This window comes from Neolamprologus multifasciatus, chromosome 12 (genome assembly GCF_963576455.1).
Source record: "Neolamprologus multifasciatus chromosome 12, fNeoMul1.2, whole genome shotgun sequence".
Lineage (NCBI taxonomy): Eukaryota > Metazoa > Chordata > Actinopteri > Cichliformes > Cichlidae > Neolamprologus > Neolamprologus multifasciatus.
Genome location: NC_140450.1, coordinates 22,374,920 through 22,388,361, shown reverse-complemented (window position 1 = coordinate 22,388,361; position 13,442 = coordinate 22,374,920). Strand labels below are relative to the sequence as shown.

The following is a 13,442-nucleotide window of genomic DNA, read 5'->3' as shown; positions in this document are numbered from 1 at the left end:
CACACAATGAAGACATTATATCTCGTTGACTTCATTTGTACAAAAAAACAAATTTTAAAATGGTAACAACAAGACTCCAGGAGGTCGCTGCTCCTGATCAAGAAATGATCCACAGCAAAACCAGCTGTAAAATCTCATCTGTTCTTTTCTGCACTACGTGAATTTTATTAGCTTTGGGCAGAACCGGACTAGCTGTTTCTCTCTTTCTCTCAGCTGAGCTAACCAGATGCTGGCTACAGCTCCTTATTTAGCTGACATATGTGACAGCCGTATCGCTCTTCTCGTGTAACTCTGAGCAGGAAAGCAAATAAATTTATATCCCAAAATATAAAACAGCTTCTTCCAGCTGTGGCCTAATAGGGTCATGATGTATACAGATGTGCAACAGATTGGGGCTTTACTTAAAGTAAAATTGTCCTTTTGCCTTCTTAGTCATGTTATTAGACGATGTCGCTGTTCTGCACTTAACAGCTGACGTGGGATAAGCGTAGGGGTGGAAAGCCCATCCAGAAGCAGGAGCCTCGTCAGGTGGATGTCATCCGTACTGTCCACTCATTCCCGAGAAGGAGGAAAGCTCTCCATGTCAGATGTCTGGCTGTGACTGATACAGCTTTGATTATAGAGTGAAACATGGAGAAGAGATTGTATTTTGTCCCACGAAAATCTCCAGTGTGCTCATTTATCTCTCAGCCAAGAAAAGGATACAGCAAAGAGTCAAAATTTGGTCAGAAAATTTAGTTTCCTGATATTTTTAATTGGCTCCTTTTGATCAAAATGTAACTTTATCCCTAAATTAGTAGCACGTCATATAATCCTTCTGATATAAAAACAGTATGTATCAAGCTGCATATGATGAGGAGTGTATTAATATTGCTAACAGTTATTAAAACCTTGGTTCTGAACGGGTTATGGTGCATTTTTTCCTTCGTTCTGTCTCGTTCCCATCTTCCTGCCCTTTCACTCCTCGCCATCTTGCTATACCAAAATGACTCTGTTGTCTCTCCAAGCTTTCCCATGAGCCCTTGCCCTGTTCTTTGTTTGTTTGTGTGATCCCTTCCCCTAGGCCACTGTAGCACAGCTGTGAAAGTACGTGTGTATTTGTGTGCATCTGCGAGCGAGCACGCAGTCGGAGCTTTGAACAGCGCACACGTATTGTGTCAGTGTGTGCACGTGTGAGCGTCCACATCTGTGTGTGTGTGCGCGCTGTAATCAGTGTGTAATCTCTTCCCTGAGGCCACTGTTCCACACAGCTGGACTAGAGCCTCTGGAGGGTTTCTGTGCTATTCAAGCATCCTTTGCTCTTTCCACCTGACCGGGTGGTGTGTGTGCGTGCGTGTTTCTATGTGTTTTAACAGGTGCAGTACCGAGAGCTGAAATTGGATCCCAATCCCAGTCCAAATAAAAGGAAGAAAAACAACCCCGGGTAGATGACTGCGTCCGCCCACCAACTCCTCTCTTCTCCACTTTTCCTCACTCGGTCTATTACTGGACACCGAGGAACAAGAGGACGACTCCTCTGGAGCAGCTCGGCTCAGCTATCCTTTAACATTTTTGTTTTTATTTCCTGTTTGATTCTCTTCAACTCTTTTTTCCTATTTAATTACTCATGGTGTACAGTCGTTTCCCAAAATGTCCTTTTTTGTATGAAACAAAATGAGTGCGAGAAACCTCTTAAATTATTACCGTAACCATAATGCTTTAGATTTTTTTTAAAGGCAAGTGGAAAGGATGGATGAAATGACCTTTACATCAGCCGTGTGAGCCACTCTCCTTGCTGCTTCTCTCCATCACTCTGACAGCTTCCCACAAGTGTCACACAATAAGTAAAATTAGTTTAACATTTATTCTCGCTGTTCCAAAAAAAAGAAAATGACACTTGGTGTGTTTATCAAGGGAGAAGCCTTATACCGCATTCAATTTTCTTTCTTTCTTTCTTTCTTTAAGCTCCTGTTTAAGTTATTGAATAATTTTGTTAATATGTTTATATTTTGTAATTGTTTTTCTACTGAAGTGTGTTTTGTTTTCTCTCCTCTCCCTCTTGGATGTGGCAGTGTTACTTTCACTGGCAGTAATTTGGACTGTCTCCACTTAACTCAGCCAGCCAAGTTGATTAGCAATTACGGTGGTAGCCTCCAGATATCTCCTTTTACACAAACACAAACCTGGATCAACAGGCTGAAGGCTTGTTTGTGCTTTAATAGAATGGCCAGATTAACTTCCTTTTTTTTTAGGTCTGAGTCTGTAGTAAACAATTAGTGTTACACCTGAAAACTTTACCAGTAGCTGTTGCCTTGTTTGACTCATTTGAACCATGTCAAAATCCTCTGTCATTCAAGGAGTCGCCTCCTCTCTCTGTCAGGCAGCACGGCAGACTGGGCCCGCCGTCGTGGTGTTAATATAGATGTCGCCCAGTTTATGCAGAGTGTCGTCAGGCAGCCGGGCCTTGAGGCAGCCGCAGCTCTAATCTTGTTTGAAAGGCTGGTCTCCTTCCCTCTCATCTCCCCCATGTGTTTTCCTCGGTGGCCACACGCGAGCGCATTCACGGCCACATGCACACATGCTTCTGCGCTTAAGCATCTTGTGTTTCGGAGGCACAAACATCCTTCTCTCGCGTAAACGCGCAGTTCCTCTCGGAGATCTCGAACACGCACGCCTTACTGTACCTGCACGCTGACAGATGAAAAACATTGTATTGGAACAGGAACATTCTCCCCGCTCTCAGTCACACGCACACCAACAACTGACACACAAACGCAAACATGCTTTCTGTGATGCTGTGCCCCAGGCTGGCCGCCCTCTCCATCTGCCCCACCTCCTGTGCCCAAAGCTCAACTTTGATCAGTCTTTCCAGAGACAGAGGCTTGTATATGTGAACTGTGTATGTAAGAGTGTTTGCGTATACGCATTTATGCAATCAAAGACAAGTTGCTTTTCTTAGTGTCGGTGTGCGTTACAGTTGTATCTCCCCTCCAGCTGTAGACTGACGCCTAGATCCAGTCGCTGTGTGTGTGTATGTGTGTGTATGTGTGTGTATGTGTGCGTTGCAGCAGAAGTGCCAGCTGTTACTTGGTGTAGAGTTTGCTTCGATGCTAGATGAGCAGCAAGTCATTGTGTGACAAGGCTCCAAGGGGACTTAGGCCTGAGATGTCAGGGAAGGAGGAGTGTATGTGTGTGTTTTATGCTATTTCAGATCCTTCTTCCCGTCATGCTTCCCTCCATTTGCTCTCTCTGCGGTTCCCTCATTCGTCAGTGAGCGGGGTTGCGACCCTGTCTTAAGGGATGGTCTCCTGGGCTTCTCGCTGAGCATCTCTTGAAAGATCACAGCACAGGCTACATTTGAGGAGGTCTGCTCTCATCCTATTGATCCCTGCCTCCATCTCTCAGCCTCTACTTCTTTAGCTTTGCTTGCCCCCCACCCCCCTTCGTCTGTCTGTGTCTCTGCCTTTATACTCTAAACTCTCTTCCCACCGCAACTAGCTCTCTTCTGCCATTTTGTCACCCTCTCACCTCGTCTGTCTACTCTCTCCGCTCCCTCCTTCCTTGCCCATCCATCTCCATGCTTAAATATCAACAGGCTCAGATCTGTCACTCCAAAGGACCACTGCTTTTCTTTTTCTTTTTTTTTTTGTTAAGGGAATCCTCTTGAAAGACAATAACAGACTATCCCCTAAGAGCGACGTCGCTAACTGATTACAGCCTCCTCAGCAAACCCACTCTGTGACTCGTGAGGGATGGCTTTGTATAATGCCTAAAGGGATTGCTAGAATACCTGATGTGTATGCGTCTACTACTATATGTAGTCATTTTACAGCAAATTGTGGTGACTATTGTGCGGCATTGCATCCAAAAACTGTCTCTCACTCCATTTCTCGTCATTACATTTCGTTTGGGCTCTGTTTTAAAGCAAACCAAAGTGTTTTTATTTTGTATGATGTCAAGAAGATGAGTTATAGAAAAGGAATGTATCAGACTGACAGTTTTAAAGCACTTTTATTTGCACAAAGTTGAAATGAGACTATTTATTTTTTAAACCGTACTGTACATAGCTAATTACTTATTAATTTATGGTTGTATTTTATACAGTATGCCTGTCAATGATCTGGTGATGATGCTGTAAAGTAGGTGTATGCCTGCCTCATTTTCTAAGGTCCGTCTTTTTTCCGCCTGCAATGTTGCCTGCCTGTGACATCATCTTTATGTGCCCAGTTCTGACCAATAACAGTTTCAGACAGCAACGCTGTAGAAGCCAAGACAGGGTTGGGTCAAATGAAAATGTGGTATATATATTTCTGATATGAGTAATGGAATGCATCTGATGTATTTTACTCATTTAAAAGAAACTAATGAAATTAAAATATTTTTTATCATCTTGTTTTTCCTGATTTATTGCAACTCCTTTTTCTGTACTGACAAGCTTTGTTTCGAAGGTGCTCGTAGAAAGAAATGAATGAAATGTGGACTGTTGCTCTCAGTTTTAGCTTGAAGTCGCCTCCTTTGCACCGCTCACTCAACTCACACCAACACATGGGCGTAGGCCCCTCTGCTTGGTTTAGCTTTGCAAAGCTCCTCATTCTTCACTGATGCCTGCGTGGCTGAAACCCAGAGCGTACATCACTGAGACCATTTGAGAGCACAACTGCTGGATAACTGTTTTTTGCGTAGCTAACATATAAACACCTCCATCTCCAGCTGACTTGCTCTTTACAAAGAAAAAAAGACATATCTATATATTGTTAAGATATCTAATATATTGCTGCCAGAATTTTTATATGAAGTAATGAAATAATCAAAGAATATATTTCACTTTTATTTATAAACATGCAAAAAAAATAAGAAAAAAGAAAACATGAGGTAGCAACACTCGACACTGAAATGAAACATTAGTGGTGTCATACAAAAACATGCATCTTGAAATATTAAAAATAAATAACATTTAAATTCAAGAAATATTTGCAAAACACAGAACTTGTAAAACTCCCGAAAATATACAATATAAACAGACCAAGCCAATGAACATTAGGTATTAGTAGGTATAAAATTGTAGCACTTAAGAAATGAACAGCTTTGAACTTGCATGCTTGCTTTAGAGGCAGATATCCACAGGAAGACTTTTTTGCCCTGTGGACCTATTTTAAGGCCCTGGCAAATTTTAGGACCATGTAATAAAAAGTTACACTTTTGTTCACTTTCACTCACAGGTTATGCATTTAAGTCAGCTTCAGTGTGGTGTAAAGTGATCCGTTAACCTTACAGATTACAGATCACCTACTAGTGCTTCTCCTCGCAACCTAAGATCCTCTAATATCTTCATCAGGAACTGTGTGTTCTCTCCTTTGCACTCTATTACACCCTGAGACACCTGTCCCTGGTACTTCCCTTGGCTGAGCTCCCACAATGTCTCAACATCTTCTACCAGCCTCACTGCCCGCTGGTCTGCCCAGCCCTGAGTCACTTTTTGGAAGGAGTGCCTCTCCAGTGCCCTGACCAGCCGGTAGCCCAGGCTGTGGTGCTTGTCGCTGGTTGGTGTGTGGTGAGGAATGCCCGTTTCCCTGAGGTAGGAGAAAATGAGTAGGGACAGCAGAGATGATCCAGCCTCCAAGAGGGGAAGGTTAACTTCAGTTGCTTTATTTCTCAAACACTTTGTGTCTCCAAGCTGTGCACTATGGAGGAGCTCTTCCCTCTGACTTGGCTCGGAGACTAGATCCAGCGGGACCCGACCGTGGCCATCCGTCTGGCGTAAAAGAACAGATCCTAAGATGGGACAGAGATGTACAGGATCAGATCACACAAACTTTTTTATTTTTAAAACACAAATTAAAACTACTTGTTCTGATACGACAAAACATTACTCCATAGTCTTCAAAGCGACAATGACAACAGTCAGGGAGGCACTACTGTCACAAGTCTCCATATGTGAAAGTGCTTTTGTAAAAATTAAGGCAGAACATTAGAAACACAGAAGTTAACATGTGCTTGAAGCTACGGTGCAGTAGAAAAAAATCCGATTTTAAATATTTTTTAGTGGCAGTTTGGTCTGAGACTTTTTTGAGTGTTAATGAGTGTAATGTAAACAGAAGCATCAGTGACAACAGTAGCACAGATAAAACTGACATGCAGCCAAAGCTACCTTCGACTGCAGCGTCATTATCAAATAAGGCGGAAGAGACAACACGGGTCAACGGCAGGACACCGCAACCGATCTAAATTGTGCATTTCTGTGTGCGCGCACTAACAGTACACAGATACAGTCACGGAGAGTCCCCCCTCCCCAAACAAAAAAAGTGTGTGAAGCAGAGAGTTTAAATGAACAGCTGTTGTCCCAGTGGCACTCACTGCCAGCTGAGGCTTTTAGCTCACTTCAGCAGTAACATCAGCTGACACCTTGTCTCAACTCTCTGACTGGCGGGTCACTTTGTGTTTGTGTAAGGGTTAGTGACCTGATGAAGGGTCTGCTTTTCCTTCCTTTTATGTGCTCCTGTGAGTGAGCTCATCAGAGAACAGGGTGCTACTGGGGGGGGGGGTGTGTGTGTGACTAACTAGTGACTGTGACATCAGCAAATTGATCTGTTAAGCTTGTGATACAAAAAATAAAAAAAGTGGCTTGTAACAATAACGTCACTCAAGTTACGCATTAATCCATAACATCTGTTATTGTGCTGCAAACACTCCATCTAGGCTCGTAGCTTCCGGGAATTTCTATACATTCAAAAACACCTCCAATAACCCTGACATGGCCCTTTCAGACATGCTTCACTACATTCAAACTGAAGATGACAGTTTCTGCTTGAATGTAACACTTTTTCCGTCTCCTTTTAGAAAGCCAGCAAAGTTATAATGGTGACATTCACCCCCCCTCCCTCCACCTTCCTCTACGCTCTACTCTTCTGCTTCTCTGTTCAGGCTGAAAGCCATTTTCCAGTGTCAGACAGGCCCCTGTGCATTTAGCCTACGTGGAGCGGGTCGAGTCAAGTGTGAGCCCTTTGTTTGCTTTCACACAGACCCATTTCTGTGGCAAACTGCTTTTGATGGCACTTGACTGTTCAACCTCGGCAATGCTGGTGCCACTTGTGAGCAAGTTTACGGCTCTGTGGAGGCTCGGAATGACACACAGACAGCTGAAAGACTGCTCGATACCACTGCTGGCAGTTGTTTCTGTTTGACAGACACTGTGGGGCTGCAGGAAGCATGATGTTTTAAAGGAGGGACGATCATGTGCGTGTGTTGCATTGTGACATAAACCGCACTTACTAAGCCTCCCAGATTCCATTTTTATAAAAAGCCATCCTTTTTTTTTCCCTCCTCTAAGCGACACTTAAAAAAAAAAAAGTTTAAAAATGAAACATTATGAAATTTGAAATTGCTCTTCATCCCTCTGTCTGCTACACTGTTTGTAGCAGTTATGAGATAATCGATGAGAGCTCACGTAGCCGTTAGTGGGGAAGGTCAACGCTCATCTACCTTTTAGTGCTTCAAGTCTGAGTGGCAAAAACTCAATCTGCATAAATTGTGGCATTAATCTACATAAACTTTTACATAAGCGAGCAAATTTCGAATGCTGGGGTCAGGCGTTGGGGGCAGCAGTCAAGGACGTAAGAGCGCAGATTTGATCAAAGTGGCCACAGGAGAAAGGTGGAGGGTGGGGGGAGGCGAGCGGGGAGAAGAGGCAGAGCGGTGTATGTGAAACAGAGTGAGATTGTTCACAGCAGGTCATAATCACCAGGTTTCTATAACAAGCTGTCTTCGCCATTACACTCATCCACTGTAATGTGTGAAGTCAACCCTGGCCTGACACATTGTAGAAAGTTTCAGGTCGACGTTCAAGTGTTAGCTGAAGAAGGGGTGGGGATCTTTTGTCTTTTCTATATTATCTCTTAAAAAATAAAATAAAATAAAATGAAAAATAGGGGACGGCTTTCTAAGTAGTACTTTTTTCCTTTTTCACAATATACCCTGTTGTGTGTTCCTTTGAGAAACTCAGTGCTTAATAGAGCTCCACAAGTGGGCTGTAAGTTTGTGCCATGAACCCAAGCACATTGTAGAGTGTTTTCAACTTAAAGTGGAAATAAGTAAAGAGGAATTACAAGGTTCAATTCAATCACTCTTACTTAATTCTTCTCTTTTCATCAAATATGAAAGCAGCAGTCCTCTTTAGCTGCAAAGCAATGACCTTTAAGCTGCTACTGAGCAAAGAAAACATAAAAATGAACAAGAGAGGGCAAAATCATATTAGAAATAGTGCAAGAAATACACACTGGATGAAAATGGACATGTGGGGACAATAACCATACAAAGCATCGCTTGCATTATAAGACAATACATTTGTAATTTACAATCAGACAAAAGAAATCTTGCACTAGAATTAAAAAAAACAAAAACAAAAACAAAAAGTGATAACGCGTGTTCTTTTTTCCCCAGTGTTCTCCACCATCATCACATTAAACCCCACTGACAGACAGGCTTCAACCAAAGTGATGACACTGGTGATGGGGAGGAAGGGGCCACCGTAGCACAGGCTTGGGCTCGGCTTGCCAGAAAGCCCGCGAGGCTGACTGTTTGAAGGCTGCATGTTTGTTTGTAGAACACACAACCGACTGTGTGACAGTGTCTGCAGTTTGTCACATTTGCATGATAACCTGCCTTATTTCCATTAAGCGTCAGCTCATGTCTTTCACCTTTTCATATCTGTTTTTACTCGTTCCATCGACTGAACAGAAGAATCAGTCGCTCCTTATTATCCATCATAGGACATAAGACGCCCTCTAATGTTCCACCACACAACTCTACTGCACTCGATACAGATGTCAATGGTCATATCCAATGCTAAATTACATATTTCAACATAACAGAAGACACGGAAATAGCATCACGTGCTGCTTATAATGTAATACATGTATACAACACAGTGTTATGAGACTACCGCCTGAGGAATGGTTTTGGTGCAGGGACTGTGACTGAAGTGAATCCAGGTATTGGCGCTGGGTGTCAGATATGCTGCATTGGAGATAAATACTGCACCTGGGGGATTACATGAGAGCATAGGGTAATTACACCAACCTCTGTGTGTGTGTTTGTGCGTGTGTGTTTGATGCAAAAAATACCCCACTATAACCTAAGCTCTGAAGCTACTAGCAGAGGGAGGAAATTCACATGCTGAGTGAAAGCCACTGCCTGATGCACCAGCCAGATGCAGTCTGGCTGTTTCACACCACACAGGCATTTACATACAGAGCGCAAAGCCCTTTGGCCTTTAGAGGGCAGGCGAAGACAAGAAATATAAAAGCAAGAGTGGAGGAAGGGAAAATCGGCGCTAAAAGAGGGAGGGAGGGAGGATAGGAGGGAAGGAAAGAAAGATGCCGCGCTCCCTCCCCCTATGTCTCTCCCTCTCTCTGTCTCTGGTCTGAGGCTGGGGCTAAGGCAGACAAGCTGGGAAGCAGGCAGCTCCACAGCATGGTAAACATCCTCTCGCTCTCTCTCCCTCCCCCCACCCCCCTCTTGCTGCCTGAAAAAGAGAGGCAGGGTGAGTGTGTGAACTGCAGCCAGGGGCACGGCATCACTTATCCACAGGGAGCTGCTAGCTAGCAACTAGAAACCACAGCAAAAACAACAAGGCCAACCAAGTGACGCACCAAAGCAGCCAGCGGAGAGGCATCAGATGTGGAACAACCAGACAGACGAGTATGCTAAAATCCCCGTCTGTAACAGCAGTGTCTGAACACTCAGTGATATTTCGTTTACCGATATTAATGGAGGAGTAACTGCACTAGTTTGGATATATTATTGTTACCTTGTTAATTCACATTAAAATATTGCTGGCATTGTAAACAGTTGCTATGAACAGAAATCTGTGTTTTTCAGTCACGGGCGAGCATCCTTTCAATATATTCCTGTGCTCTTCACTCAAACATAGTCAGCTGTAGTTCTTTGTGAACATCCCACACAGGTAGTCTTCCTGGGGTCCAGACAAAGGCACAAATAAGGTAGGATAAAAGGTATAGACAGCAGCTACAAGCTTTGTGTAATCCAACACCACTACAGTCACTTCTAGTTATAATGGGCATCAAATATGCTTTGACTTACTGGATGCTGGCCTTTAGCACCTTAACTCTTTCCACCTACTAGGTATCTTTTCTGAACTGAGCAGTTTCTGTCACATTTCAAGCCTGCTTCCAGAATAATAATAATAATAACAACGACTGGGTGTACATCAGAGGCTATTAAGGATGACCTTTGCCTATGCCGCTTACTGCCCTTGCTATTCTTCAAAAAACCTGGAACCTGTTCAAATGGTCATCAAACCACATTTTTATTGCGATATACTCATAAAAATCATCATCATTATGGGTGCTGGGGAGACTGTCAGACTGGAGCTCTAAATGAATCCTTAACTGGTCCTGAATCTCCAGTAAATGATCACAACTATTACAATTATAATTTGGTATAATTAAGCGTAAAGGTACCAACAAAATAGATTATAAAAGCACACACAAAACATATTTACATGTAAAGTACCAACTAGTACAATAACTGAATCTATCTATTAATCTAATTAATTGTGTCTTATTTCCCAGTCAGTAAATCCCCCAAAAAGTTAAATTTGATGACATCACTTAGACAAATCAACTCTTCATTTCTGTTTTTGTTTTCTGGGACAAGCTGGAATAGGACACGAGCAAAGACGAATCGCTTTCACGTCCACCTCATATACAGTCCTCATATACGGTCCTAAAACAAGGACTTTTCAGTTTTTTTATTGTGTGGGAAAAGTTTGATTTGAGAAACTTCAAAACACTTTACATCCCAATTGTTTAAAGAATGAATAATGACTTCCACTACATACAATATTTTCTCTTCTCCAAAAACAGCTTCAGAGGTGAGCTAGAGGTGTCCTTAAGTACTTTAATTACAACACTCCATTCACACTGCTGTATTCAGCTCGTCATTGAAAGAATGGTTTAAGCAAACACACTAAACTGCTGTTGAATGCATGAGCTTTTGCTATGACCCATTCCTCCCAAGTTCAAACATCAGCCATTGTTGCCTTCTTGTTAATGAATTTCAAATATGTTAAAAAAAAGTCTCTTGCCTGTACTTTTTATTACCATAATTTTTAATATACCATTTTAATATACCATTGAATTCCTTGCAGAGAAGTCACTCAACGTTTTAATTTAAGCTTCAGAAGAAAAAAAACGTTCTAACATTTTCATTCTTGTGGACCATGTGATGATTTAAGTTCAAGGTTGGAACACAGGGACAGACAGCAATCTCCATGGCCAATAATAAATAAATAAAGATCTCCTAGTCCTGTGACCATGCTGTTTTCTTTACCCCCCTTTTCAGTCAACCTGGAAACAAAAGAAATGAACTAAACCTTGAATCTCAGCCTTGTTTGCGGTTGAGAAAAGCACGCTTTCAACACCTACAAATTCATCGTCCATCCCTTCATGTAGTCCTTTTAAATAAACCCTGAACCTTGTAGGTGAAAGAGGACAGCAAAGTAAATAAAAAACAGAAAGTTTAATATTCCTTGACCTCTGCCCTCTCTTTTTACAGAAGGTAGCTCTCAGTGGCCTTCATGCTCACTGAATACTGCAGCTGTTTAAAAGGGAAACAGAAAGGGCAAAACGTGCCTTTGTATATTATAAGTGGTGCTGGGCATAAATAGCAGGCAAGAAGCACTTGCTAGCAAATCTCAAAATCACCACATTCATTTTTGGAACATCTTTGGCCCTCATCTACATAAAAACATACAGATTTTCTCTGAAAAGGGGTCACACCTTTATCTTGGAGAACAGCGAAGAGTAATCAGGAACACCACTGCAAAGAGGCCCCAGATTTAATCCACGGCAACTGGCCCCCCTAAAAAACAAACAAAAAACCCCCACCCCAAAAACCCCACAGAAATACAGGTATGTGGTGAGTCTGCGTATATTTCAGGGGTAATAAGAGACAGGCAGGAAGAGAGAAAGAAGACTCTAGTCAGAATTCCCAGCGAGAAAAGTCCTTGAACTACTGCCTGGAGAAACCTGCAGTTGAAACATCCAACACTCCGGAGTGAAGCCGAGGGCTCCAAACACAGCTTCACCTCTAATAGTACAAGAGCTCAGCTCCTCACCGTTGCCAGTTCAGGACCCACGGGGAAATAAGTGCTGAGCAGAATGAACTTTATTTATTTCTTTACCATGCTGACAGTGAAAAGGCCCAAGTGTGTCTAAACAACTACCTGTGTGTAGTGTGTGTGTGTGTGTGTGCGTGCAGATCTATGACAGAGAAAGACAGAGATGAACCACGTTGACTACAGCTGTCCAAGGGGACCGTGTGTTTCTTGTGCCACTGAGCAAATGACATCTTTCTGCTCCACAAACACTAGTTTGCGTTAATATCTGCCGGGATCACAGAATCTAGCGTGCGTGTTTGTGTGTGCGTGCATCCAAGACATGCACAAATGCACAAAAACTGAAAGAGGAATTGAAGAAGTAGTCATGCAGCAACTTCTCTGGGGTCTCTGAATCCAACTTAAGGCAAATAATTGAAGTAGAAACATCTTAAAAAACTTAAACCTGAACAGTTATTTCCAACTTTTATATTCTTTCCTCTTCAAGCATCTTTAATCTCTTCGTGAGAATCCCTTCGTGTTTACAAGTTGAGGTGGACTAGCCGCGCTTACTAACGTGGTGGGGAGTACTTAGAGGACGGCATCAGTGATTACGGTCACGGGGCTGTGTGGTGACAGCTTAAAAGCTCTTTTCTTTATTTTTCTCCACCCTCTTTGCTGACTGACACGCCTCCTCGATGCGCGTGCCAGGTCTGAACTGCACAACTAAAGGCTCCGGGTCATTTTCCATTCCAATCAGGAGTACCGGCTGCCATGGCCACCCTGCAAAACGTATAACATTTCTACCAGCTGAGAAAGGAAGGGACACGAGGAGCAACAGCAAACATACACTCATTAAAGCATTTGAGACTCATGAAAACGATTTTGCGTATGTAGACACATACATGAAAATATATAGCCAAGGACACTTCAATACTGTGTTAAAAACAAGCCAAACACACGCAAGCAGGGTCATGTGGGGTGGCCTTGGGCAATGGGAGGAGGAGGGGGAGAAAGCAGTGTCAGCCTTGCCCTCAGCCATGGCATCCTTTCATTGCCAGCTCCATAAGCCTGGAGGGACTGAGGTAGAGTGGGTAGGGGGTGAGATCTAGCCCTTCCTCCCCCATACAATTCATCCTTTAAAACACACACACACACACACACACACACACACACACACACACACACACACACACACACACACACACACACACACACACACACACACACACACACACACACAGGCCTCCAAGCAGACAGGCTTACAAAGGGGTGAGATCACTCCCAAGTAAAGGCTTTGTTGGTGTGCCAGTGTCAGTATTGCCCTCTCTGGCCTACCAAAACCTTG

At 43.0% G+C, this 13,442-nt stretch overlaps 2 protein-coding genes across 15 annotated transcripts in view; one reads left to right on the top strand and one right to left on the bottom strand.

Annotated features, from left to right (window-relative positions):
• Nucleotides 1-13,337, top strand: part of LOC146506965 (multiple C2 and transmembrane domain-containing protein 1-like) — a 143,569-nt gene extending 130,232 nt beyond the window's left edge. For all 7 annotated transcript variants that reach the window (XM_085181450.1, XM_085181451.1, XM_085181449.1 and 4 more), the window contains one exon: nucleotides 1,356-13,337. In XM_085181450.1, coding sequence (XP_085037576.1) covers nucleotides 1,356-1,427 — 72 coding nt within the window. In that variant the 3' untranslated portion in view covers nucleotides 1,428-13,337. The remainder of the gene's footprint in view (nucleotides 1-1,355) is intronic.
• slf1 (SMC5/6 complex localization factor 1) overlaps nucleotides 5,255-13,442 on the bottom strand; it is a 34,554-nt gene continuing 26,366 nt past the window's right edge. For all 8 annotated transcript variants that reach the window (XM_085181446.1, XM_085181445.1, XM_085181440.1 and 5 more), the window contains one exon: nucleotides 5,255-5,751. In XM_085181446.1, coding sequence (XP_085037572.1) covers nucleotides 5,255-5,751 — 497 coding nt within the window. The remainder of the gene's footprint in view (nucleotides 5,752-13,442) is intronic.